This window comes from Lutzomyia longipalpis, chromosome 1, assembly GCF_024334085.1.
Source record: "Lutzomyia longipalpis isolate SR_M1_2022 chromosome 1, ASM2433408v1".
NCBI lineage: Eukaryota > Metazoa > Arthropoda > Insecta > Diptera > Psychodidae > Lutzomyia > Lutzomyia longipalpis.
Genome location: NC_074707.1, coordinates 24,408,148 through 24,436,068, shown reverse-complemented (window position 1 = coordinate 24,436,068; position 27,921 = coordinate 24,408,148). Strand labels below are relative to the sequence as shown.

Sequence of the window (27,921 nt, the reverse complement as noted above, 5' to 3'; positions counted from 1 at the left end):
AAGACGCCACCAGGGTGTTCAGAAACACTTGAAAAGGCACTCTGGTGGTATCGACTTAAGCAATATTCAAGCAATTTTAAGCCATCTACTTGAAGAGTATAATCGATTGGTAACAAAGAAATACCTCTATATAATATTGATAAATTGTAATCAATGATCGTAATCACCTTATCAACACGATTTCTTTATTTCTTTCTGGTTTTCCATTCAAGCACACAATTTTTCCTCAATGAATAGAGGATGTTGGTAAAATTGTGCAAAATTGGCACAAGAAACATCTTAATTGAATTTTTTTTCGGTCATATTGAATGTATGGTGAAAATGGTTGTTCATTTCAAATTCCGAATGATCCTCATTCCACTTCTCTGGCCAACTCGAGGCAGATTAGAAAAATCTCACACATTTTGATTTGGTGTGTGGCGTGTTTAAAACCCGATTTATATTAAAAGTTATAATAGCGACGCGTTGTCTGGTGCTGTTGAGCCTCATAGCGGCGACATTCTGTCTACCTAAGTCGCTACAGCACCGTTGCCACATCTCAGCATGGCGCTAAACATTCCATTTGCCATTTCCTTCTGTTTCTGCGCATCAACGACTGCGCAGATATAGCATACAGTTGTCCTACATCCTTTTTCATAGGATAGCGTATTTTTTGGCACAAAATTATGACTTTTACAGGTAATTTCTCGCAATTATGATCAAAATCATAGCTCTTGAGTTTGGCAACGTTGCTTCCTACACGCCAAACTTGTTTTACAAACGGATGTCAGACCTGAAGGCGGCCACGGTTTATTCTCTCAGCGACACAAGTCATTGCATGGTATCTCTCTCATACCCACGCCGATTAAATCGTGATGAGTTGGAATTTACTGAAGTGGTCCGGTCACGTATGTTGGTGGCTCGTTGCACTGGTTTAATCCCCACTTTCAGGTTTCCGACATACACTCCATTTGGCGGCGTGAGTGGAAACGAAATGGGCGGTAGGTATAAGTGAGATGGATGAGCTTGTTTTTTCTTGTGGCGCTGCTGCGTCGTCATTTTTAGAAACAACCACACAGGCACTTGTGACACACACCCAACCTGTTGCGATCTCTCTTGCTCCCATTCGAATATCAATTGATCGCGTCGTGTACACACCCATACACCCACAGAGAGGTGTATTGGATAGGCGAGAGGGACACGTGGAGGCGGGTAGTTAGAGCCGAGTCGTCTGTTGGTCTCGAGAGAGCCGAAGTGCTAAAAACTTGTCGAGCGTCGAGCAACACGAAAGTTAGTCATAATAGAATGAGGTTCAACTTGGTACGGTCGTATTCAGTGTGAAATGACTCTCTTGTGTGACAAAATCATCTTAAAATCCGTGTGTCTTCATAAGACTTAATCACAGTACTTCCATATTGCTGAATTATCGCGAAAAGTGAGTGAATTGGAGAGAACTATTCAGCATTTTTCCGTGATTTGCTCACCATAGTGTTTGTCGTGGACAACCCAACGAAAGTGCCACTCCGCAAAGTGCTTTTTTTCATTCTTTCTGCCTCTTCTCAATCGTCCGATAACTTGATTCATATATACCGAGAGAGGTTTTTTTCGACGTGCCTTCTTTTTCCATTGCGATCGCGTGTGTGAGAGTGAGAAGCTTTCAAAAAGACAGAGAAGGACATCTCGCAATGGCGCACGGTCTATCTCCACTTGTAAAACGTGAAATTGAGTGCAAACCCTCGACAATGCCGTCCTCGGGATCAGGATCAAATTCACCGGTCACCGCCAAGAGCGTCACGTTGAGTGGTGCAACGAAAATGGGTTCGAGACGAATTTTCACGCCACAATTTAAGCTGCAAGTGCTCGATTCATATCGCAAAGATCACGATTGCAAGGGCAATCAGAGGGCTACGGCACGAAAGTATGGTATTCATCGGAGGCAGATCCAGAAGTGGCTTCAGTGTGAGTCGAATCTACGAACGTGCGTTATGCAGGGGGGCGCTGCTGGCGCCAGAGGTGGCAGCGCCACATCGGCTATTCGTGACTACGCTGAGGCAAGTGTGGTACCGTCCTTGGATATTGGTAGACATAGTGTCGTCACTCTCGGTTTCTCCAGCTCCACAAGTGCTCCGTACGCAGGAAATACGGACACTAACCATGACTCCTCATCCTCAAGTGTATCAAACTCCCCTGTACCCACAATTGCTCCAGTGACGCCTCCAATGTATTCACAACATATAATCCCATATGGCATGCCACCATCTTCTAGTTTTGTGCCATACCATCGTGAAATCCGACTAGAGGAACCTATTGACTTATCTATGGCACACAGAGTACGCAATGAACCATCAGATGCCCGAGTTCCAGCCGTTAAATGTGAATGGCGTCATGATGATACGAATCCTGCTACCTTAACGAGCGTATCAAGTCCACCCCCAGTTGACTTATCGTGTCGCAACAAAAGGAAGTTTTCAACATGCTGTTCGTCCGTTGCATCAAGCTCATCATCGACATCATCCTCACCCTCACCAAACGCCGTGACGCCGCCAAAAGTTGTAAAACTTTTCAAACCATACCTCGATAGCGACGGCGAAGATGAGGCGTCGAGTGCCTGTGATGATGTGGGAGACTTTAAAAAAAGTCCCACTGCTACAAATGATCCAATCATCTGGAGTCATCATCCATGCTTGTCGCCACTACTATATGAGAACAACAATATCTACGCCTACGACTACAACTTCTACCCGAGCCCACCGTATCACAACATGGCGGCTCAATGTGCGCCTCCACCACCGACATACGGTGACTACATGTTCAGCAGCTGGTCACCTGTCGATGGCGCATATAGTTCGGGATCGGAATCCGGGGAGTGGTCATCGCCTCACGTGAGTACTCAGCACTCATATAGCGTGGACTTCAAGTTAAAGGCCATCGAGACCTACTACCATCAGGATGTATCCTGCCGTGCGGACCAATGTGGTGCTCATGGCAGATACGCAAAGTCTCATCAACAGATGGATAAATGGTTGAAGCAGGAGGATGACCTCAGGCAGTAATTTGCCGTCGGTACTCCTTTGCACGGGCCTCCAGAGTCTCTTCAGGTACACAATAAGACAAATATTTAGGCAGCATAAACCCTCCCAGTTACTATTTCCCATCTTATAACCAATTTTAGCAATCTATACTAGGATTTATGAGAATGGCTTTAAATCTCATAGGATTTGTAACTATTACATTATTTTTTTTTCACTCATCGCCTCAAGAAGTAACATAAGCTTAAAGAATGTCTTTTGTTTCAACAAAAATTTGTTGAGAGGAAAATGTTTATTTTTTTATGGAGAAAATGTGATATTTTCCTTACAAAATATAAAATCGGTTAGAAAAATAGAAATGAGTCAACCCTTGCACCTGCTGATCTCAATTTCTCTATGTAGAAATAATTCTTTTATATTCGCAACTTATTGAAATTGATTAGCAGGTGAAAAATTGAAGGTGACGCAATTTGTACAGATAAAATTTTATCAGATTGAGAAAAATGCGAAATTTCCAAGAAAATTCATAATACAATGGGGCTATAAAGTGTTGATAAATCCATCGATTCGATTTTTTCGAGACATTTTGGTATATTGTAGAAGTCTGTCCTAAAAAAATGAGTTTGCAAAAAGATATTTGCTTTGGAATTTAGTCAAAAAGGGAGTAATTGTGAGATCACGCCAAATTTATTCGCGGTTTGTCTGTCTGCAGATCCGGAAATTCTTGACAATCTCCAAAGATTGCGTAAACCACATCCCGTAGAATTTTTGAAAAATCATATGGACAGTATGAGATGATGAGAATCATCTAAAAAAAACATGTAGTTTTTCAAAGAATGGGGGATCATAAGGGAAATTGCGGTTTCTCAAGAAACCGAACCAATTTTCCCACATGCCGTGCAAGAACCCTGAGAACTTGAGGATAAAAAAAAATCACGTAGCATGAGAGAAAATTTTGAGATCCTTCCCAGAATCACCTGTCTCACCTGAAAAATCTCAAAATCTCACCCTCTTTCTCACTGCGAAAGTGCAATAAGTTACACTCTCAAGGGGGCCACGGAGAAGGTGAGGCCAGACGTACAGAAAGAGGCGTCGACGAAAATTATGTAAATTCTGCAAGTTAAGGCATTACACAGAGGTGAAACAGAAAATGTGCGTGCCTGGTGACAAAGAACATTTTTTCGAAGGTAACACAGGTGTTTCTCTCAAAAGAGGGAGAGCCTATGGAGAGTGTTGCTTAGAATTCTCATGCCGCCTCGTGAAACTTGTCCTCAAATATATATCTTTTTGCTGACTAAAAACAGGTACGAGACAATTTTTCAATTTTATTTCCCGTCCATTTTTGGCAGGACTGAACATTATTCTGACGAGCAACAAGTGCTCCCAGGTGTTCATTAGATTTCATCACATGGTGTGTGATTTGCATAAATATGAATTTTCTCGGGAAGCATTTTAGAGGGTTGATTTCTCATTAAAAAATATATATATAAACTAAAATAACAAAAAAAAAACAATGATCTCCAATGTAAATTTTGGGAGATTTTTTCTCTGTAGAAAAGATTCTTTAATATATTGTATAGTAATAGAGTTAATAATCAAAATATCATGTGCCTTTTACTGTAAATTCAAGTGCCAATAATTTTACAACTTATTTAAGATTTTTTTGTTTTAAGAAAATAAAAATACTGTAATGATATTTTAAGAAAAAAAGGAGAAAAAAAATATATTTTAGGAATTTTATGACAAATTGTACAATCCTATATCCAATGTTATAATGTACAACACTATTTTTAGAGAAAATATTGTAAATGAGAAGAAATTTATGAAAATGCAAAAGGTGTAAATAAATAAAAATAATTAAAAATCATAGAAAAGAACGTTTTATTTCAAACTTACTGGATCTGCTGACTTTTAGGATGCTGCATGTTGTTTTTCAATTTTCTTGCTTTTTTTTCAATTTGTCTTGATCTTTTCCAACTTTAATTTAGGGTTTTCTTTAGTTCTATTGGAAAAACAGGAAAAATATTTCAGAAAAACTTTTGGACACCTTGGACAAGCTGAAAATTGCATAAAACCGATAAAACAGAAGTTCACAAATGGCAGGATCTTTGAACTGTTTTCGTGAATTTCCTTGAGTTTTTCAGCACACGTACACGGATTTTACATTCAACGAGATACTAACACTATTGAAATGAATTTTCCCTGCATAATTTTCCTAAAACACAGATTTTTCACTGAGAAAAAGCACATTTTTCATCAATATTTTCACAACGGACTTGGCCGAATGTTACATGTCAAGTGGCCATCTTGCGGCACAACTTGACAACAGCCTTGTTCGTTTTTCATCCTTTTCCAAGAATTTTAAGTCAGTTTAGAGAAAAAGATCTGTAAAATCCGTCTGATTTTTCATTGATCAATGTTACCTGTAAGATTCTGCGTGGGTTCGTGTTCTTCATACCCTTGGAAAATTCACAGAAGCCTCAAGTGTCGAGAAAATTGCAATGGAGTTCAGCATCTTCAATGGCAGCCGCGTCGCGTCATATTTTTTCACGAAGAGGGGCTTGTGTGATGGAAATGTTCCAGTGTGGAATATTGCAGGTAAGTTGGAAAATTCCCATTGTCTTGCATGCGGCAAGTGTATGAAACATAAACGGAAAACCGCCGCATTCCAGCATTTTCCATTCGCATTTTCCCATCTCGCAGTCCTGCGCGCTTGCCGTCTTTTTTCATTTTGCCGATGAAATCATCTCGTGATATTTTCCCCCAGTTAACCTTGAGATAGATTGCAATTAATTGCAGCAAAAGACACACTTTTCGCACAATTTTCATTCAATCACATCGCTCCCGTGTGCCCCATTAATAGAAAAGAAAAACGAACTTTTTTATTTCATTATAATGGTCAATACCAAGAAACTTTAATCTAGAAAATAATAGCATAAATACAAGGACTTCAAACTGATTCTGCGTACTGTTGATTGAAGGAGGATCTCTAGAGAGTCCGTTTGTAGTCAATCTTCTCAAGTTGGACGAGAGGTTTCAGTTGTTCCGCCAGAATTCGCATTTCTTCCCCAATAACGTCCTGCCCACTGGGTGCTAGGATTGACAATTCAACGAGGTAGCTCTGGGAGATGGGATCAGTTGGCTGAAGACCACCAACTTTGAAGATCTTTGACACTGTAATCTTCATCCGTCCCTTTCGAAACATGTAGCCTCTGTTGGCATATTCAAAATCAATGCGACACCCGAGTTCCGTGAGGAATTCCAAAACGGAAGCTGTGCAGGAAATATCAATACTTGATCTGATGAGGGTGGGACGGGAACGATCACCAACTTCAGGCTGCCCAATGTATCTCAGCTGAAAGGGTGCATCCACATCTTGAGCTTTTCGAACACGCAGCTGTAGCTGCTGATTCTGCCCTCGTAGGCTGAAGCAAATTTCGTGGTCATGAAAGGGTTCTGGACCTGAATCCACATTGTCACACAATCCCTTAAGTCTGTGCAGAAGATGCTCAACTTGACTGTCGAGGATGGAGCCCTGCAAGTAGTACTCCTGGTTTGGAATTATGTTGCATTTCAGGGCGTGAGATAATCCCTCAATGGTGCTTATGGGTACATTCGGGGCGCTCATTTTCTTCCTAGAATTATTCAGGAAAGTTTAAAGAACTGATTCCATTTATAACATCAGGGTTAGAAAGAATCTTACCGTGATTTTTGACCTCTTCTCGTACTTTCTATTAGACCTTATTTCATTCAGGAATAGGGGGTTTATTTACGTGTTTAGTTCTCTTTTTGCTCTATGGCGCTGTTGTCGAAATCACATCCAATAATCCGCCAGATTTTATGCAATTCAATTCAAAAGAAAACGCTTTTTTAAAGATTCTTTTTATTTCAAGGAAAATTAAGAAAATCTGAGGAAAATTCATAGGGAAGATTTAGTGGGGAGGTTCTTTGTGAAAATTGATCTACCAAATCCCAATTCTCGTTCCATTTTGAATGCTTCAAGTTGCATTTTGTAGGCACGGAGCTCTTCATTCTTAATCTGAAGCACCAGCTTCTTTCTCTCCAGAAGAATATTTGGCTCTGTGGATGTTGCCTTAACTTTCCGTAACACCGTTGTGGGTGGAGAGACATCCTTGGGCACCTGCGATGTACCTTCATCACCATTGTTGCTCTTGAAGCCCATTTTGAGGATTTTCAGTGGAGGCTCTACGCTGGTACTGGAATTTCCGGATGTTTCCAAGTGGAGTTGCTCTATTGTGGCTTCCTCTTGGGTATGTTGTTCCACGGTATCCTCCTTATTTGGATGATCAAGGATAACTTCATACATAATGTTCTCATTCTTAGTTTCCTCAGTCTCGTATTCTTCCACTTCGCCCTGCCCCTCGGCATCTTCACTCTCTTCGACATCGCTAGAATGCACAATCAATGAGCCTGGATGAAAAGAGAAAATAGGGAAGATTGAAACAATTTTTACAGGCTGATCTCTCTAGAGAACAGAGCTACTTTGTAAAAGGCTTATCGATAAAAGTTTAGGAAGATCATGCCCCTGCTATACATTTTTTTACTTGAATTTTTTGATTGGGTAACCCTAAAATTCTGCTTGTCATTTCCCTCTGACATCCTGACCTTCCGCTACAGCAGTTACAGCTAATTGGTGTAAAAAACACAACTTCAGCAATTCAGCAAAAGAAGCAAAAAGTTTCTCCTCAAAAGTTAATTCTAGAGAGAGAAAGTGATAAAATGTCTGGCATTCAATTCCATTCATCGATTTCTCATGCTGCTCTCCGGGAGTGGGCAGAAAGTGGAACGGAAATAGGACCGGCAAATCTCATGTATCCCATATTTGTTGTGTAAGGATCCTCTTGGAGTTGCCAACGTAATCTCTTGAAAGAACATTAACTAACAAGAAATAATAATTCTATAGGGAGAATGATGATGCCGTCGAGGAGATTCCCAGCATGCCGGGTGTCAAGAGATACGGTGGGAATATTCTGCTGGATGTCCTAGCACCACTCGTGGCGAAAGGATTGAAATCAATTTTACTCTTTGGGGTGATTGATAAACTTCCAAAGGATTCAACGGGATCTTCAGCAGACTCATCTCAGAATCCCATCATTCGTCTTTTACCTCGTATTCGTTCACGATTCCCGGATCTCTTGGTGACGTGTGATGTATGCTTGTGCCCGTACACAGATCACGGTCACTGTGGGATTCTCCGAGAAGATGGGACAATTGAGAATGAAGCCAGTATTGAACGTCTGGCAAAAATAAGTCTAGCCTACGCAAAGGCAGGTGCTAATGTTGTTGCCCCATCGGACATGATGGATAATAGGATTCGCGCCATAAAGGACATCCTGAGACGTGAAGGTCTACAAGAAAAGGTTTCTGTCCTGTCGTACGCTGTAAAGTTTGCATCTGGATTCTATGGGCCCTTCCGGGATGCTGCTAAATCAGCTCCTGCCTTTGGAGATCGAAGTTGCTACCAATTGCCTCCAGGATCGAGGGGTTTAGCCTCCCGTGCAGCAGCGAGAGATGTGGAAGAAGGGGCTGATATGCTAATGGTGAAACCAGGATTAGCGTATCTGGACATTATTCGCGACACTAAGAATCAATTCCCCAATCATCCACTGTTTGTCTACCAAGTGAGCGGTGAATACGCCATGATTCACTGGGCAGCAGAAAAAGGAGCTCTAGATTTGCGTCGGGCCCTATTTGAGGTTCTAAAATCCTTCCGAAGGGCGGGGGCGGATGTGATCATTACCTACTTTGTTCCCCGGATTCTCGAGGAAATCTCCAAAAAATAGCATATTGAATTAGGGTTGTACCAAAAATTTGGGACCATACCTTCATGTGGTGTATTCTTCATGTGCTTCCTGGTCATTGCATGTTTGGAGAGGTCAATAAAACGCGGGCAAAGTCGAATGTTGCAATAAATACAGCGGGCTTCACGAATTCCCTCAGGTGTATAGCAATCCCTTAGCCAATCCTTCAGCAGAGGATTCTCCAACCAAGCGTCGCGGAATCTCTGTTCATATCGCTTCTGAATGCGCCTTGGCACAATGTACTGCTCATCAGTCATCTTCCAGGTGTAATTCCAGAAATACTGTGTAGATGAAAGAGATGAAATCTCCCGCCTTATTTGCAAATCTCAAGAAAAATCCACTGAAATTTTTCCAAATGTCACTAAAATACTGCAGATACTTTTCCCCAATAAAACACAACTGTTGATTTATTGCAGACAAAAAGCAGATGTTTCTGCCGAAAATTGCCGAAGTTATGAGAATTTTTAAATTTTAACCTCTTCAACGCCAGATAGGGTCTGTAGGGGACTCTAGAGTTTTTTTTCGAGTTTCGTGCAAGATAAACAAATTGCTTGGATTTGAGTTTTAATTTTAAGCTACACCCATGAACAGCCTTCTTAACAACTTAACCCTCGCATTGCCATGAAGGGTAGGTGACCGATCCAAGAGCTATATTTTGAGCTATTGCGCCCTAATTCTTAGAGATTTAAAACCGATCTTCTGGGAATAAGTTCATTGGTTTTCTGAGAGGATTGTGTTAAAAATTTAGGTCGATCCGATCACTAGAAAAAAAGCTATTAACAAAAATGTAAAAAATGAGAATTAAAAAATTGTTGTAACTGTCAAAATTCCATTTTTTCTTCTCTGGCTTTCATCTCTTTTCTTGATCATTCTAACCTCAAAAAAACTCATTGAAAAAGATCATCAAAAAATCAATTTAAAAACTATTTTTGTGTTTTAAAATTGACAAAAGATTGCTTATGAAGTACCAAGGAGTCTATTAATGCACATTTGACCAAAAGAAATTGCTTATTTTGCGAAAAATTCTGTGGGGTCTAATGCCCGTGAGTATTTTAGTCATGGCGTACGGACGGTTAAAAAAAAACATTTTTCATTGATAAATTCTAGAATTTTTATTTTTCCTTCTTCTATTAATTACAATTTTTCTCTCACTTGACGTTCATAGTCATAAAACTAGGTAACATTTTTCCGTTTATTTCTTTTATTCATCTTTTTATATATATTCAATTCTCTTACAATATATATATATACCTAAAATATTACCTAAAATATTTTTCTTTAAATAAATTTTCTTTCTCTCTGTATTTTCTTCACACATTCTCAAATATTCCAATGACATTTTTTTAAACAAAAAAAAATCTACAAAAAGGTAAAAAAAACATGAGATAATTATTTTACTTGGTGGTTGAAGGGAGGGGGGAGGAAAAGCCAAAAAATAACATGGTTTCCACAATGGTGATTAGTTAATTTATGAATAAAATGTGTATTTTGCTACGTATTAGTTTGTTCATTTCATACAATACAAAAAAATGACAAAAAATTCTTTGTAAAAAGAGGACCAACTTTACAAAGTTAGACAATTAATAAGTAATAAAAAAACTAATATTAAAACACAGTGGAAAATTCATTTTATATCTATTTTCTCATTAAATTGTAAAAAAAAATATGTTAAGATGAAAAAGAAAATTAATTAAAATGCAATAAAATTATTCTCTCATTTTCTCTCTAGCGCTTAAATTAAATATTTTTTTTATAATAAATGTTTTTAGTACACATATTTATCAGTATAATTTATTGACAAAAATTATACGTTTGTGGTACTTTTAGATTTCTCCGTCTTAGAAAATAGTTATTTTGTTTTTAATATGAAAAATCGGCAGTTTCTTTAGCTAGTCTTGTCAAGTATTGTGTATAATTTACAGATTTTCCTTGTTGATTTAACTATCCAAATTTTTATTTATAATACGAAATATTTACAAAAAATAGTTACTAAATAAAGCGATTTTAAGTTATTTTCCTCTCTTAAAGTTTCCACTTAAATTTCTTGTTTTTTTTTAACACATTAAGGGCAAAAAAATCTTAAGTAATTTGAATTACAAAAAAAAACGAAGATGAAATCTTTTTAAATTTTTGGTTGGGAAAAGCTTCTCATGAAACACAAAAAAACCTACATCATATATAAATTCAATTTGGTTTAATTTTTATAAATGTTAAAGAATTTTTTTTTACAAAATACATACATACAATGATTTTAAAAAAATCTGTTTTTTTTTGTTGAAATGCGGGGATTAAAAGAATTGTTTTTTAAGGGTTCTTAAAGAAGCAAAAAACAATTAAAAAATATATTTAGGGAAGGAGGAACGAGATCAATATTGGTGTAAATATATGTAATACATTTAGTTAAATATTTTGCGATATTTTTTTTATAATCTGCATTGAAATATTTCTTTATTTTTCTTCATTTTGTGTGGATTAAAGTGTGGCTGCGGTAAAATATATACTTCAAAATTAATTTGCACAGAATTTTTCATTCATTTTTTTTCATTAATATTTACTAACCTCTAAGAGCACCATATTTGTTTTTAAATATATATTTTTTACACACTTACAATTTTTTTTAGTATAAATTCCTTATAGTTGCAAATAAAAAAAATACAATTTAAATGTTTTTTTTTTTGGTAAATAAAACACTGCAAATAACCAATAAATTTTGTACAAAATATTTATTAGCTTTTGAAAAGTTTAGTGGACGTTGGGGAAGAAAAAAAAAAAGACAATGTATGCAGAAAAAAGTCATCTTCAGTCTATTCTTTCATTATAATCTTCTGATTTTTCTCACAATGTTATATTTAGTCAGATAGCTTTTTTGTTAAATTTATTTGTTTTATTCATATTTAGGAGTGATTAAGATTGTGTTCTCTTTTATTCTTTTCTTTGATGTGATTTTGCGGAATATTTAATGAGCTTAATTTCTTGCTTTCATTTTTTTTCTTCTTTAAATATTAAGGTATAGTAATCATATTCTTTCGAGGATGTGCTTCATCGCTAAATGCTTTTGTTTTATATTTTTATTCTCTTTTTCTTTATAATCTTACTTAAAAGGGACAATATTAATAAAATTGTGTATACATAGACTCTGGCAGCATCAATTTTCTCTTCAATCATCTTCTGAAAATGTTGTCTTCAGTGGACTTTTTATCCTCTCTCAGTTTTCATTTATTTTTGGTGTGCATTTTTTTAAATGGCAGTTTCTGGTTTTTTAAACTTTCGTGTTTCTTCTCTTTTTTATTTTTTTTTAAGATTATCTATTACTTGGGTAACTCTGGTTTTTTTAAGTGTTGGTTTCACTGGTAACAATAATTCTAGTTTCCTCAGATTTCTATATTATCTACATGTTTTTCATGCATTTAAACTGTCGGTGTTTTGTGTATGTTCTCGTCGTTATAACTTAAACGTCTATTTGTTGTTTTTAATACAAAAATGAAGAAAAAACATTAAAAATAATGTTGATTTTGTTTTGGAGAAAACATGAATAATGACTGGAGAACGATTGAACAAAGTATATTTAAAAGAAATAAACTTTCTCTAAAAGAAACTTTTGAAATAAGATCTTCATTCAAAATGATAAAATATTACCATGCAGTTCATGAAATTTTTTTTCTTTAATAAATTTTAGGATGTAAAATTGGGATTATGTATTTTTAAATGTTTATTATTCCAGAGGAAATTTCTAAGCAGTCATGTCGATTAGGAGCATAAAATTTTTGATTGGACTCTTTATTGAATTTCTAAAAAACTTTTGAAAAATATCAAAAAGTTTAAAGGAATTTGTAGAAAACAAAAAATATTTATTTTTAGCTCTACGAAAGCTTCTTAAACATAAAAGTTTAATTAAAAAAAAAGTTTTCCTTTTTCATGACAAAATCAAACATCTAAAAAGTCTAAAAACATTTTGGAGTTTGCTCCAATCAAACATGACTGGGCAAATGCATTTTAATGCAGAAGTTTGGAAAGCAAAAGTTACGAAATGTATTTTATAATAAAATGACTTTGTATGGTAATATTGATTTTTTGAATATTTTTACATTTACTTTTTACTCATTTTTTATATTTTTTTCATCAATTTATGTGAAACAAATATATAGGCCTATTCGCGCGCGCATTTTAAATATGTATGTATCTCTCACTACACGTAATAAAATTTAGTATTTTTCTTTTACACTTACTACGGTACTTATAATAGTTAGTTCAGTTTTTTTTAATTCTTTTTTCTTTACTTCTCATTACTCTCTTCATTTAATTTAGTTTAATTGTTAATTGAAGGCATTGTTTCAGACTTCCTAGTGTGTATAAAATGTGTGTCTGCAATTTTTCTTTTTTTTTTGCATTTCCTTTTTGGAAAATACCAAACACATTTTTTCGTGTGATTAGTTAGTTTTTCTATCTCTTTCTCTCTCTCTGACCTTTAATGCGGGGAGTAGGTGAATTTATGTATGTTCTTACGTTTCGTTTATGGTTTGAAATCCTTAATTTCCTTGCTGGCGAAATTGTCAGGTAGCAGAGTATTGATAACAAGGACCGCGGTAGTCAGTGTTGCGGGATTTGATTGCTTTATGACGCCACTCGACATAACACGCTGCGGCGTCTGCTGTATGACAGTCCGGGTAGCCGGTTGTACGTCTAGATTCCCCTGACCATGCGAACTGCTTGTCGCGATAGGCGATACAGTTTGCGGCGGTTGGTGTGAGGAATCACTTGGTGGGTTGTTCGTTATTTCATCATTATCCGGTTCCAAAAGGCCCCGTTCAATCATCTGCTACCTACAATGAATCACATTATTAGTACTTAAAATTTTTACTAATTTTCCATTAATTAACATACCTAATACTCGCAGAGTTTAGTACAAACGGTACGTAGAACATCTTACTCTCCAGCAGTAAGCTAGCAGCTGCTTGTATCTAAAATAGAGATAAATTTCGAATGATCAAGATGTTTGTTATTAAATGTTATCATTCACTGTACCTCAGGTATATGAGCTAACAGGTCCCCAAGTCTTCCAGGATTATGTGGTGATGAATGTTGAAGAAAACTCCGCAGAACTTGAACATAGCGTTCCTGAATACTTTCCAGTTCAACTTCTGAAAATGCGAAAAAAACGTTAATTTGTGATTTTCTTTATCGATATCTTAATTTAAATTCAATTAAATGTTTGAATTTGGCGCGCAACCGAGATGGGATAGAAAAGATGGTGAATTCGAATGGTGAAAAAAAAATGTGGGGAATAAGAAACATTTGGCGGTAAAGAGACAGATCAGATAAGGAAGGCATAGTGAACGGATGTAAAGAGTTTTATTCCATAGTAAGCGATTTCCCTGAACATAGTTATAACGACTAACCGAATAAATTTGACCAACTCACCCCGATTGAGGAGGATATAGACCTTCAGGCAAACATACTCCTCCATTTTGAGCTTTATTCGTCGAAACATTATTGTTATCTGCGTCATTTTCTCCACCATATGACCCACGTCTGCCCTTAGCTGCTCCATGGAAATGGGTTGTCCCATGAGCGTCGTGAGGCATGTTTGGAGTGTACAGAGGTGCTTTGTGACCTCTTGCACGAATTCCGGGTCATTCTTTTCGGGCGTGATGGGTCGCGATGTAGGTGATGGACTCTGCTGTGTCGGTGTACTCGTATTCGTACCCGGAGGTGTTTTGCGTCCATGCAGAGCTTGGTAGGCAGCTGTTGTGAGTACCAGAAGCTCATGCCACTTATCCGTGAGGAGTTTCGTGTGAATTTCCACGGGAATCTCAAGGTAGAAAGGCAACTTCTTTGTCCACGACACCAATTTATGCACAATTGAGTCACCGATGTTGCAAAGTTTGTCACCTATCTCAGATTTATCCTCGAGGAATTCAGGGAAATGTGGCAGCGTCGCTATATCCTCCATCTCATCGCACTCAATGAGTGTTTGGATCATACAGAGAGAATGCTCATAGGAGACACTTCGATCCTTCGATGAGGATACGGCATTATCGAGCCGATGACGCAGGTGTACAATTTCGCTGGGATTCGTGAGGGCCGTCTTGAGGATGGTACCGTTCACGAGGTGGGAGGGTAAGTTGATACCTTCAGCGGGCTTCAGGGTTGTTTGTACAGGTGTGAGGAATAATGATTTTGCATCTTGCACATCTGTCGACACCGTTAACTTGGCCTGTTGCACCTGCTGTGCTTGCTGCACTTGTTGAGCACCCTGCGTCGCGGGTTTCTGGGCGGATTTCTTGTGCTTCTTGTACTTCACTTTGTAGAGATTGTACACAGCTCCACTATTTCGTCCTCCTGGCATCCGATCCTCTCGCACAGCCTGCAACACCATACCCTGCTCTATGCACTTTTTGAAGCGACAGTACTGACAACGATTCCTCTGGGCCTTTGTGATCTCACACGTCCCATCGGCAACACACGTATACACACGTCTATTCTGTACTGTCCGCTTAAAGAAGCCTTTGCATCCTTCACATGTGATGATCCCATAGTGTAGTCCTGTTGCTTTATCCTCACATATCATACAAACGAGGGGTTGGTCTTCATCATCAGCAGGTGCTTCTTGGTGGTGCGATGAATCCGTCTGTAAAATAAATAACAAGTTAATTTAAAAACTTTAAATTCTTTTAATTAAAAATTTAATGCTTCGCAACAATAAAAGACAAGTTCATTAATCAAAAAACTATGAAAGTCCTAAAGCTTAAAAGTATACTTGTCTTTAGCTATGTATAGTATATGTATGTATGAATTTCTCAACTGCGCTTTTGAAGTCATCTCGAAAGTCTATGCACATTAACCAGTCTCGATTTCAATCATATAATAAGTTTTTCTAAGAAGTCAAGCAATTCCATTGACCAGGCAAAACTTGGCGCTATATTTGTTGCCGTTCAATATACAGCTTACGTAAGTCCCCACTGTAAGCTGCTGTGAACTCTTCATTTACAAGCTTACCATGCTTTTTCTTCGCGGTCATTAAGTATGAAACGTCCTACACTTTTCTATAAAAGTTTATTTTTTTAAGCATGTATCTGTCCTTAATATTAATTTGAGTTGACCAATAGATGTCTCTCACAGTATCGATGAGCCCTCTAGTGGCGAAAATGTAGGAAATGCAATTTTACTTACTTTATTCGTGGAGAGGTGTAAACCGCCTGCAGTCCATTGAGGCTGTGACAGGTTAAGAGCATGCATTTGCTGACCGGCCGGTAATTGGCTGTAATCCCCTGCCCACAGTCGTTCCATGTTCAGTGGATGATTTGATCGTGGCTGAGGTGGTACGCGCGGTCGAATGTCACTCACGCGTGATGCTGCAGCCTGACCAAGATTGAGCAGTAGCTGAGCAGCCTCCTCGTTGTTCTGTGCCGCCGAACCAGGTACAGAACTAACGCTTGTGGGGCTGATCGTTGTAGCGGGCGTCTGGGGTATTTGCGATACTGCGGCAGGTTCGAATCCCCACACCATCGTGCGTACACCACACGATTCGCCCATGATCACAGTTGGGGTAGCTCTAGGCGGCGGCGTTTGTAGCGATATTGATGTACTCTGTTGCGTTACATTTGGCTGCGGTGATGTTTGCGTTGGCGGTTGCACAACACCAAGTGCCTGTGGTCGCAGACCCGGCATTGGCCCGCCAATTATCTCTGGTTTCACGCCATTGATGCGGGTATTTGCACCCCAGATCATTCTGTGCTGCCCAGCTGCCGTTTGCACGAGGCCCGGCAAGTTCACCTCATTCTTTACACGCAACAAGATTGCGGCATCACGAATGGGATGCCTCAGCTGCAGTGGTGAATGTGGGGGCATTTGGAGTGTCGCCCTTTGCTGACTACCCGACTGACTGGGTACCACAGTAGCTGCAATGGATGCTTGGTTGACTATTGTGTGGCTAGGTGACCGTTCACGCTTTATTCGTACAGACTGTGCCTGTGAAATCTGGATGGGGATTTGCAGTTGTGTAACTGACGTAGGCTGTGTCTCAGCACGATGGATGATCTGCTGTGGTGACGTTGATGCAATGGCATGATGCAGCATCTGCAGTTGTTGCTGATGTGCAGATGTCGTCTGGATCATGACGGGTGCGAATGAAGCCCCACTTGACGTTGTGGGTGCATCACGCTGATGGTTAATGGCAGTTGTGGCAATGGGGAATGTTCCCATCATGGTGGCCGCCGTTGTTGCGGGTGTTACTTTTCGTACCAGAGTTGCATGGTGGTTCTCAGTTTTTATTCGGGATGGCGTTACGAGTACCGTGACGTGATGCTGAGGCTGTTGCTGCGTCTGTGTTGTGGGTGGTTTTGGTCGATCGGCGGGCGGCGGAGGTGATAGTCGCTCAGTCTTGACGGAGCGTATGACGCTGGGATTGGCGCCACTGCTCGATGCCGCCACAATTGTTGACGACGTTGCGGTGTGGATGTCCTCGGTGACGATCGAGTCGGGACTTGAGCGGCTCACAGTTGTGGCGTCATTGGACTCTGCAGCTCCCGCTATTGTGCTGCTACTGGACGCCGCCTCAGCACTTGTGGGTGGTGTGGGTGTACTTGGCGCCGAGGTGGGAGCTGCCGCGGGCGCCGGCGTCGCGGAATTATCACACATTTTAGGCGAGATTGGGGCTAGCAAGTCAGGAGATGACGTGCTCGTGTCCGCTATTGATTCACCGTCACTACTGCATCTAGAGTCGACTTTTCTCCTTTTCAATTTGAGGTCCTGGAAGAGGCTCATTTTATCGAGCTCACTGTACGGGCCACGGCTCAGTGTCATAATTCCTGAATTATTGAAGAATATAGCGAGAGAGCAAGAAAAGGAAGAAAAAATACGTTAGTTTAAATTTAAATCCCTTATCGGAAATTGACTTTTCCCATGCATGATTGCAGAATGCGAGAGAGCTTTTGCATGATTTTTCTCAAGAACATTTTGTATGTATGTAAATGTATGGTTATTGCAAAGTGCAAATATGACAAGACATCAGCCAAGATCCGACCTTCAACTCTCTCATTTATTCACATGTGTGAGTTTTATGTATGGCGGGAATTGAAAAGATCTTGACTCTTTGCGGAGAGAATTTTATCCGTTACTAAAACAATGACTATCGTATGGAAAATCATGCTGAAAATTCGCCACTTTACCATTGAAATCACGTGTACTTTATAAAATACGAGGAAAGAAAACCCGGAAATTTTAATGAACCCATAAGTGTTGGGTGTTTGCTCTACAGAGGCATCGTCAAAATAGAATTTACGAGCATGTTACTGCATAGTATGTGAAGCTAACTTGTAAAATTTGTCTTGCAAAATATTCCTTTTCCCAAAAATCAGCACGAGACCACCATTGAATATTGAGGAAATATCACGAATAGCACGCAAAATTTCCACAACAATTTTCTCCCAAGAATTCATCTTATTTGTGGTATCTTATGTGCCATTTGTGTTTGGAGTGAGCTCAGTGGCAAACGGTGCAAATACTGACCTATCTCAAGTAGAATTCAATGCGCTTTATAAATAAAGTGTCTCACTCCTCTGTTTTTCTTCTTTCACATTTTTGTGCTATTCTGATGCTTTTTCACTCTCGCTCATGAAAATTCTACACCTCACTATCACTCTTGCTGTGACACAGAAGAGCTGAAAAATTTGTGAATCATGAACTTTTTTCCACTTAATTTTCTGTGTCACTCAAAGAATTCAAACAGGAGCTTCCCCATTGAGAACATTTGGAAATGTAATTCTCGATTCACCATCTGTTAGATGAGTCAGTCAATCTGATATATAAATTTATACTACATATAGTGAACGATAGAATAGTAGTAGTATCAATATAAGCTCATTAAGCTTTTCAAGATTTATATATCTTTTCGAACATAGAATTTTAATGTATGTAATACTTTTATGTATTAAAAAAATATTTCTACTGATTCAAAGTATTTTTGTGTAATTTTGATCCCCCAATAGGATATCCCTAAGGATTTACAGGATCAGTAAGGATGAGATACGAAAAAGTCGTGATTTGGATGAACGCCAAATAACACTCAATTAAACCTTAATGAAGTTCACCAGTCAAGTAAGGATAAAGAGGGAATACTATAAATTAAGATTTCAGAATCTTACCTTCAGTCAACGATAATGTACGATATAATAACATCATAACGGAATTCTACGTATTTCTTATCCATTAAGAGGAAACTCCTACACAGGGTTATGATTTTGCCAGTACTCACATACTTATGCGAAATATAGCCCCTTAATAGAAATTAATGAATGTGAACTCTTATCCGTATTAAAGAGGAAGTGTCCTGCAACGGATTTTTGACACCGAATGAAGTGCTTCCAAGAGGTAAAGGACGTTAATGCCGAAAGCTCTCTTGGATACAAGAAGACCGGGAAGGAGTGAACCAGGTCGTCAAGTCAATAGAAATGATAAACTGGCGAACGACATCCCATGATAAGGACAGACCAGGACACACTGGCGCTTCTACATCAGGCCAAAGGCTGAAGATCAGCTGCAGTATCAGTTAAGTAAGTACATTATGCCTTTAAAATAATATTTTAAAAAAATGGAGTATAGTTTAAACAACTCAATATTCCGAAAAATCCACCTAAATTACAGTTCAATTTGGATTGATTGGGCACGTTAAATGTGTTAAACTATGCCTTTGATTACACCAAGAATCTTTTCTAGATGTTAATAGACATTCTAGATAAAAGAAATATACATAGATTTGTTATATTTTTATCTTAATAATCATGACGGGAATTACATGATGTAAATCACCCCTCCAGTATTAAATTATACGTAATTTTATGTTAGCGATGTCTCAGGATTGCTACAAAGGATAAGTTGAACCAATAAGGAAATAAAGATTCTTGACGATATTTTTAGTTTAGTGCAATGAACTGAAAAAAAAAGTTTAAAAAGTTTCTCCTTAAAAATAGAACAATATAGAAAATTTCTCTACAAAAAAAGCTCTGATCGTTATTTCAACAAATTGCACACTTTACAAACAATATAATGCTTTCATCCGTTTTCCTTGAATTTAATAAAATAAATTTACACACTCCGAGATTAGATACTTTCTATAAAATGTTTTTTCCCTTCTATATTCTTAAACTCAATAAGTATCTTTTTCCATCATATCTCACCTATTTCTAATATTTCATTTTTTTTATTGTCTCCACGATCTTTAATCGATCTTTCAAGTACAAAATCACATTTCTCAAGAGGAGTTCATAAAGCAAATGACTTGTGTGTTATTTGCTTATTTGTCTGCTTTGTATTCCTCAAGGTGGATGCTATTGTCTTCGCATGATACACACACTTGGTGTGTATGGGGGTTTTTCTCTTCGTAAGGGTCTATTTAGAGGTCATTGTGAGATGTAAAGTTTAATGTTTTTTTTTCTTTGTAGAAAAAAAATCAAAACATCGCTAAGCGACTATAAAGGGATGTGATTTTCGATGGGTATATATGGAATGTGTTTACCTAGAGATGTCATTGTAGGAATTTCCCGTCGCGTTGGTGAAGTTTGACGCTTGGTCGGCGTGACGGGAGGTACTTGATGCGGGGGAGGCTCCAGATCCGCGTTCCCCCCTCCGTTTTCGCGCACAATTGTAAATGAATTCAGCTTGTCAAATCACAGAAGGGGTTGATACAACAACAAAATTTTTTTTGATGTATATTTAGGGTATATTTTCTTCGTGAGTTCTCAAATACACACGCACACAGTTTGTCTCTCAAATTCAATATCACTTGATGATTAATCCATATGCCATTTCCTCAGCATTTCTCTTATGTGGCATCTTGATCCCCCACTTCTTAAGTTGGTGTGTGAAACACCACAGCAAAGGCGCGCTAAATGGCGAGTTCTTTGGTCGTGGAGGTCAATGTTGCAAATCCACATGCGGAAATTCGGAGATTGTTTTACTGAAGTGATTTCTCATTGACATTCTCTTCTTCCTCCTTCGTGAGGCACACCGAACGATCTTAGCGGTTAACGCGTCGATCTAATGAGTCGCCTGTGATCTCAGGGAGGACAGAATGACTCTCTTACTTTGTTTCTCTCGTAGATGCGTAACGTAGTAAAATATTACTCATATTAACTAAAATGATTTTATCTCGTACACAGATAAACAACTGCGAACTTTTTTAGCTTCGACGAATAAATTCGTAAATTGCGTCTTCATAGTATTTCCACACTACTATATAATTTCACTTTCAGTCTCTTCTGTGGTCACTTGAGGGAATAATATTCACCTCTGTGGGAACACCGTGGTGGAGCACCAAATGAGAAGAAAATAAAGAAAATAAATCTGCGAATCACTTGAAACACTTTCACTTGCACATTATGCCTTGCTCTTCCTTGTCTTCGGGTTACGTATTATCTTGGAGAGCTTTAGTTAGTCTCTCATAAAGACGATGATGGTACACACAGAAATGCGGGGCTTTTTTTGGGTGTGGAATTTTCCTCAGGGCAAGTTTATTAGTTTTTCTTGGTTAAATGAGAAGAAAAAAAATCACGAAAAATCAGTTTTAAATTCATTTGGTGTGTATTTTGCGCGTACAACTCGTGCTGGCTTTCTGCATAATGAATTTCCCGAATTTCAAGGTGGTTGTGTTTCTCACTCTCTCACACTTTATGACTTTTCAATGTAAAGTTCAATGGTAAAACTGCGTCTAATTTAAAAATTTGCCACCCAAAAAATATTTCACATTAACAACACTTATGGATTTTCTCAATTTTTCAATTTTATCCCAGTCTCTCCATGTTTTTTCTTCCCTAATTCTCGCACTTAAGCACTTGGTAGGTTGGACGTGGAAAACTGCACACTAAATGTACACACTTTTAGTGCTCTGGCGGGTTGAAGGTGATTTTTTTCTTGTCAGCTAAAACTGAGATTGTGTGTATTCCACTATTTCCAAAAGGGATTAATATATCCCTGGGATGGAAAATGACGTGAATGGAGGCGTGTGAAAAACACTGTGACCTCCTTCATGATGCGTGATGGAGCTGAAGCGCGGGATAAGTGCTCAAAGTGCGTCGAAAGATGCATGGGGAAAACTCCCAAATCACACACAAAACACTTTTAAAAAAATTTCCCATGCAAAAATATCCTTTCACAACTCCTAAAACCACATTTGGGATGAATTCTTCCTTTTTTTGCAAATATGGGATTTATATATCACGGCAGGAAGTGCTTTGAGCACTCCTGTGAATTATTTTCACGGTGTCGGTTAAACGACTGTTATTTTTGAGGAGGCAAAAATGAGATGGTTTTTCGTTAACACACAAGTGCGAATCGGAACAAAGTAGGTTACCGACTGAATGTCTTCCAACCGGAGAGCCGAATGAAAACGAAAAGTCGGCGTTTGGCGCGCATACGGTGGAGCTCCAACTCTCTCACTCTCGCAAACTCTTGGTAGAAGTGAATTAAAATGGGGGAGAGGACGATTTGTGGAGGAATTTTAGTGAGTGCAAATGAAATAGGCATTCAATTTTGCACTCTTGTTCAGTGAGAGTGACTGAGAGGCATGGAAAGTGTGGAGGGGGGCATTTCTAAAAGATGAAAAAAAATGAATTTGATTTTTCCTCCAAAAAAATATACATTACAAAATTGCAAGGAACTGTTAGAAAAAAACCGCCAACTTATGAGATCTTGCAGAGGATCTTTCGTTAAGTTCTTTCGTCAAAACAACTAGATATATAATCAAAAAGCTCATATTGATGTGCTTTATATATAACGACTAGTTTCCTTTGATATTTTTCCAAGAATTTCCCCCAAAAGTAAGTTATTTCTTTTTTTTTTCAACTAAATGAAAAACTTGGGAGCAATAAACGCTTTTTTTTTCAAGTCAGACAATTCACTTGTGGACTCTCCGCTTGCCTTCTGCTCAATCCGAGTCATCGGCTCGGTCGTTTTCTGTTCGTTTCGACTGACCCAGAAACGATTTCTACACACAAAACTGAATGCTAAAGTACCCCCTTGACTCCCCACGTCACCCACCAACCATGTGTACTGTGCACATCAATTGCACTTACAAGAAAAACGAGAGGGACTCATTTGCAGTGTTGAGGAAAGAAACTATATACTGGCGAGAATATAGAAAAAAAAAAGTTTTCCTCACAAAGCACTAGTGAGGCAGTATGGGAGGAAAAGTTCAAATTCTAATGGAAATTTTCATGCGAGAAAGTCGAGATGCTATAAATTTGGGTGAGCAAAGGCCAAAATGGTCGAGAATCACCTCAAAATGTCATGGAGTTGCCTTTTCCGCATTGTGAAGACAAAATCGAGATCGTTGAGATTGAAAGTAAAAGTTTCACGTCTGTGAAGCTGTCTTTTTTTTTTACTTTTGCTGTGTGATGTGAATAATAAAGTAATAAATGATGGAAGAAAGAAAGTTCAGAGAGGCGGAAGAAAGAGTGCAAGACATTACGTAAAGACGGCAACAAAGTCATCGGGAGAGTGACATGAAATTTCTGCACAAGATCGCGATCTTATAATACAATCTCTGTGTTGCGATCATCGTGGGGATTTCTCTTCTCTAGCATCCATCGTCTGGTGGTATGGGATTTGCAAGAGAAACGACCCAAAATGTGTGAGAAACAAGAAGTTGGGGATAATCGAAGAAAAAAAAACAATAGCGTAACAAACGATCGAGACTTTGAAAGCGAAAGTTCAAATAGACACGAAGAAATGCGAATAGGAGCTTTCGTAATCACCATCACGTTTCATGATGCTATGACGATGGAGTGTGATCATGCCATTAAAATTTTCTATTAATACAACTAACACAGTGAGACAGAGATCTCCTAACCTCCCGCCCCACCCGCGGACGCCCTCCCACGGATTGCAGTTGCGAAGACGAAGTTATAAGCTCAACAAGAAAATGTAAAATGCACAAGTTTCTCACATTGCAAAATATGCATGAGAGAGTGAGAAGCTCAATACGGAAGAGAGAAGGTGATTTTTTTATATGGGGTATAGCATAATGCTACAGCTATTGCACGATATTTACCTCAACTGAAACCGTTAACATGACACGGAATGAGGAAATGAAAATTCTAATGACTACAAATCTACCTACGATCCTTTGCAACTTAGCGGTGCTTTTCACTCTCTATATACAAACGTAAGACCTCTAAAAAGTCAGGGATTTTTGCAGCTTTTTTGTTCACGTGAATTTCCACATTGAAATTTTCACACTACGTCTTCCAAAAGTACTTAAGAAATACGTGAAAAATATTTTGAAAATATAAAACCAACATAAATGGAACATTTCATTCATAGTTTGATTTGGTGCAATGAGGACGCCTGGTACCAGGCGTCAAATACATTTTGTGCACATTTATCTTCTTTATGCACTTTGTGGAGTTTTTCCAAGCTCCACCCAAATGGAAAAAGTCGTTCTAATACAAATGGAATGACTCAAGAGTCAAGCTCAACACATTACAATATGAAGTTTAATAGAGAAAATAAAAGAAAAGATAAATTAAAGAGCATAAAAATCGAGGCCATCACTTGTTGACCATGATAATAACCTATAGAATGTGTTTGTGCCTTCAAGTTGCTGGCAAAATAACTTATGAGGAATAGCTGTTATTTTTTCTTCAAGTCAAATCAGCATTTTATTGAACTTCCTCATGTCCGTTAAACCGTTACTTCCTGATTTTCCAAACGCCACCCAGCAGACACTGTAAAACTGCAAAATGTGTGAAAGCTCGTGAGGGGAGAAACGTGATTTTGTGACTTGAGTGGAGAACCTCTCAAAATGCTTGGCATTATGTAAGAGATGTGAGCAGGAAAAATGCACCAAAGTGCCATTCAGTTCTTTTTTTGTGTGTTGCCTTATTTCTTGAGTACACACGAAATGCTGGGGAATAGAAAAATGGCGATAAAATGGGAGGGAATAGTTTAACAAAAATGTCGAGAGATGTGTGAAGATTGTATTAATGATGTGAAAGTTTTCTTCATGAGAATTTACACTCGCGTGAATTGTCGTTAAAAGTAAAAGTGACGAATTGAAATTCATTTGCATGAGTTTACCCACTTGGAGAAAAAAAGAACAAAAAGCCACTTATGTATTTTGAGATCATTTAGCATCTTCTGTTTGCAAGATTTGGGCTTAAAAAAAGAATGTTTCGCTTCCGAAAATTTTCATTTTAATAATATTTGGTATTGGGCCTAATTCAGCGACCAAGAAATCCTTGAAATCTTTGAATTTTGTACTGAAATTTCAAGATTTCAAGCGAATTTTAAGGGTTTCTTGGTCGCTGAATAAGGCCCATTATCTACTTTTTAACATACCTAACCATATAGCGATTTAATTGAGGGAAAAATGAATAAAATCTTTTTTAAGTTTTAGTTTGTATGCAATTCTTTTAAAATATTTTACGATCTTATTTTTTATTGAATAAAAATTTTTGATTATCAAAATTCTATTTAAATGTTTTTAAAAAGAATATAACCCGTTCAAGATTATATACAAAAAAATTTAAAAAAAAATTATTCAAAAAATTAGTATTTTTTTTATTAATTTAGATTTGTTTCTTTATGAAAAAATTTTTTATAGTTTTTTTCAATTTTAAAAACTTGATAAAGACTTGATAAAAAAATAAAAAAAAAATTCGTTTTATAATTTATTACTAATAATTAAATAAAAAAAGTTTTTTTTTAAGAAAAATAAATCTAAATTAATAAATGAAAAATATGTTTAATTTTTCAATAAAAATTTTAATTACCTTTTCTTTTGAGTTATGTATGTTACGTTTTGTAACAGACATGCAAAATATGTATTTTTAGAAATATCTCTAAATCACCTATATTTTATGATAATGCAGATATATTTAGCTCAACCAATGATTTTCAAACTCTATATCTGTGTAATTTAAGAATTTTAAAATCAATAAATTCCTCTGCTACTTGCTCCGTTGAGAATGAAAATAAGGTGTGTGTTGAAAAGAAAAAAGCTTTTAGCACATCTTCAAAGCTTTTCATGGTATTCTGTCTATGTATTTCATCCTTGTTCTCGATGAAAGGAATTGAAAATTGCTGCTGCAGCCTGATTTCTTTGTCAATAATTAAATATCGTGACTATACGGGGTAAGCTAAAAAAAAAGAAATTAAATTGCGAAGATAGCAATTTTTTCTCTCTTGTAGCTTCAATGAGCTTTGCAGTGTGGCGCTTTCCGCTGTGAGTGTGTTTGTGTGTATGCGAGAGTGCTGTATGGAAAATACTGTCGCGCACACAGCATGATGGAGCTCGGTACCAACTAACCTAGTTCCAAGTTGGGTCAAAGACCTGGGCCGCCCGCCGACACCGTGGCAACGTGAGTTGAAGGATTCCGGGAAACATACACTCATGCTGGGAGTCGCACATATCGATTTTCCGCCCCTTCCACACCCTCTGGCCCCAAAACGGCCTCCCGCTTTAGTCAGTGTGGAGAAACAGGACGTGCCATTGAGAATCGGGATTGGATATGGAGGGATTCGTGTGAAATATTTAACGAAATATTTTATAGAATTTTTTTAGCATTTCAGAGGGTGTTTCACACATTTTGTCCGTGTTTTGCACTCAATTAAAGGGCTCAGAAAACCCATTAATACTCTATATTGGGTAATTGAGTACATATTACACGTTAATATATTTTGAGCAGCTGAAAATTTTAACGATGTCTTTTGCAAAAATAAAATGTTTTGATTATTAATTTCTTGCCTTGTTTTCGCATGATCTTTGCAATAAACATCTTGGGAAGCTAATTATGCATTCATATGGAATTTTAAATTCCTGCCCTGAGATCGTCGTGCTGATCAGTCATTATATCTGTGCTTGGTCGAACATCACACAAACGATGTGGTGTATTATGTATACCTACTTCTGTAAAAGGCGCTTACACTGGATGACGTATGAAAAATACTTTCACTCTTTTCGGAGGTCTAAAGATCACTCTTGTACGATCATCGATCACTTTCACTCTTCCTCAGATTATATCGTGTCTGCGTGGAAGGTGCGTCAAATGCCAATTTCATGGGGCCATTGTCATTGGAGTGTGGGGATCATTAATCGCAGTCGGATCCCCCGCACTTACGCTCACCATCCAGAAAGATCAAGTTTGGGAAATTTGTATTAAAAATAGCCACGAGATCACTTTCATGCGATGTTGCAATAAAGACAGCGTTCAAAAATATGAGAACATGTCCAAAGAATTTTTTCTTTTAAAAGTTTCAAAAGCTCAAAGAAGTCATTTTTTTGTTATGAAAATCTTGATGATCTGAATACATATCGGATTTTTAAAAAAAAATTAAGCTCGACACTTCCCTAAACCTTATTTACAAGGATTTCTTGAGATAATAAAATAATTAGTTGGTGTTCCACTTCGTGGCCAACACCAAGTATTTTTCTACTGAAAAGAAATCATTTAAATGCATTTTCCATAATTTTCGTTACTGTCCTTAATCGCTCTTACATCGTCAGTTAATGAACTTTTTCTCTGCATGCGATGGTGATCTATTTTGGACATTTCCTTGGATTATGCAATTTGTAGAATATATGCGATGAGCAAAGAAAATTGAAGAAAAAAAACGTGTGCCTTATATCAGGGAAAAGTTTTCGATCATTGCAAAAGTAAAGAAAAAAAACCACAATCAAAATGTGCACGATCATCTCACAATTGTGCGCTGCAAACAGCTCTCAAATATACAAGTCAAGTCACAGGATCATGGCCAAAACCGCTTTCTCTTTTGTCATGACTGTGTTGGTGTCTTTTGGTGTTCAATATGTACTCGCAAGTTGTTGGCAAATCAACAAAACCAGCAGCAGCCATTTGTTGCACAACAGCGAGAGCGCGGAAATTTCAACGTTCAGTTCACCATTTTTTTTCTTTTTAATACTTGTTTCGGTTTTTTTCTTCATTTCTTATTTATTATTCCACCAATGTGTACACCATTTTTGCCCTGCCAACAGTATGAACAAACAATGGGGAGGCGTATGGGAGTAAAAGAGGCCTAAATTGGAAAGTAAAGTAACATTGGAAAGGTTTCCAATACATTTCTTCTTCATTCACCTA

At 37.7% G+C, this 27,921-nt stretch overlaps 5 protein-coding genes across 7 annotated transcripts in view; 2 read left to right on the top strand and 3 right to left on the bottom strand.

Annotated features, from left to right (window-relative positions):
• The first annotated feature begins 1,252 nt into the window (after positions 1-1,252).
• On the top strand, positions 1,253-4,882 carry LOC129797379 (uncharacterized). Its single transcript, XM_055839864.1, has one exon. It carries the CDS (start codon positions 1,665-1,667, stop codon positions 3,030-3,032), a length of 1,368 nt encoding a protein of 455 aa, XP_055695839.1. The 5' UTR covers positions 1,253-1,664; the 3' UTR covers positions 3,033-4,882.
• A 1,004-nt stretch (positions 4,883-5,886) lies between these two features.
• LOC129797378 (mediator of RNA polymerase II transcription subunit 18) lies at positions 5,887-6,795 on the bottom strand. The gene is made up of 2 exons (XM_055839863.1): positions 6,712-6,795; positions 5,887-6,643 (listed from the first exon to the last, which is right to left on the bottom strand). The coding sequence occupies exon 2, from the start codon at positions 6,634-6,636 to the stop codon at positions 5,998-6,000; it is 639 nt and encodes a 212-aa protein (XP_055695838.1). The 5' UTR covers positions 6,637-6,643; positions 6,712-6,795; the 3' UTR covers positions 5,887-5,997.
• A 79-nt stretch (positions 6,796-6,874) lies between these two features.
• LOC129797377 (uncharacterized) lies at positions 6,875-9,187 on the bottom strand. The gene is made up of 2 exons (XM_055839862.1): positions 8,853-9,187; positions 6,875-7,439 (listed from the first exon to the last, which is right to left on the bottom strand). The coding sequence occupies exons 1-2, from the start codon at positions 9,085-9,087 to the stop codon at positions 6,928-6,930; spliced, it is 747 nt and encodes a 248-aa protein (XP_055695837.1). The 5' UTR covers positions 9,088-9,187; the 3' UTR covers positions 6,875-6,927.
• On the top strand, positions 7,577-8,927 carry LOC129797376 (delta-aminolevulinic acid dehydratase). The gene is made up of 2 exons (XM_055839860.1): positions 7,577-7,858; positions 7,933-8,927. The coding sequence occupies exons 1-2, from the start codon at positions 7,749-7,751 to the stop codon at positions 8,810-8,812; spliced, it is 990 nt and encodes a 329-aa protein (XP_055695835.1). The 5' UTR covers positions 7,577-7,748; the 3' UTR covers positions 8,813-8,927.
• A 729-nt stretch (positions 9,188-9,916) lies between the features above and the next one.
• LOC129797375 (hormone receptor 4) overlaps positions 9,917-27,921 on the bottom strand; it is a 49,707-nt gene continuing 31,702 nt past the window's right edge. The window contains exons 1-7 of one of the 3 annotated variants that reach the window (XM_055839858.1): positions 21,422-21,596; positions 20,343-21,348; positions 16,001-17,637; positions 14,249-15,458; positions 13,853-13,968; positions 13,712-13,788; positions 9,917-13,650 (exon numbers count right to left, since the gene is read on the bottom strand). In XM_055839858.1, the coding sequence (XP_055695833.1) occupies positions 13,647-13,650; positions 13,712-13,788; positions 13,853-13,968; positions 14,249-15,458; positions 16,001-17,637; positions 20,343-20,355 (3,057 nt within the window). In that variant the 5' untranslated portion in view covers positions 20,356-21,348; positions 21,422-21,596 and the 3' untranslated portion in view covers positions 9,917-13,646. Of the gene's footprint in view, positions 13,651-13,711; positions 13,789-13,852; positions 13,969-14,248; positions 15,459-16,000; positions 17,638-20,342; positions 23,586-27,921 lie in introns of those variants that run through there. The other 2 variants (XM_055839857.1, XM_055839859.1) reach the window with 2 other exon arrangements.

Coding starts and splice junctions, on each gene's coding strand:
- LOC129797379 (XM_055839864.1), top strand. CDS start 1,665: ATGGCGCACGGTCTATCTCCACTTGTAAAACGTGAAATTGAGTGCAAA.
- LOC129797378 (XM_055839863.1), bottom strand. CDS start 6,636: ATGAGCGCCCCGAATGTACCCATAAGCACCATTGAGGGATTATCTCAC.
- LOC129797376 (XM_055839860.1), top strand. CDS start 7,749: ATGTCTGGCATTCAATTCCATTCATCGATTTCTCATGCTGCTCTCCGG. Junction 7,859..7,932: donor ATGTATCCCATATTTGTTGT/GTAAGGATCCTC, acceptor ATAATTCTATAG/GGAGAATGATGATGCCGTCG.
- LOC129797377 (XM_055839862.1), bottom strand. CDS start 9,087: ATGACTGATGAGCAGTACATTGTGCCAAGGCGCATTCAGAAGCGATAT. Junction 7,440..8,852: donor GAAGAATACACCACATGAAG/GTATGGTCCCAA, acceptor CTTTTCATCCAG/GCTCATTGATTGTGCATTCT.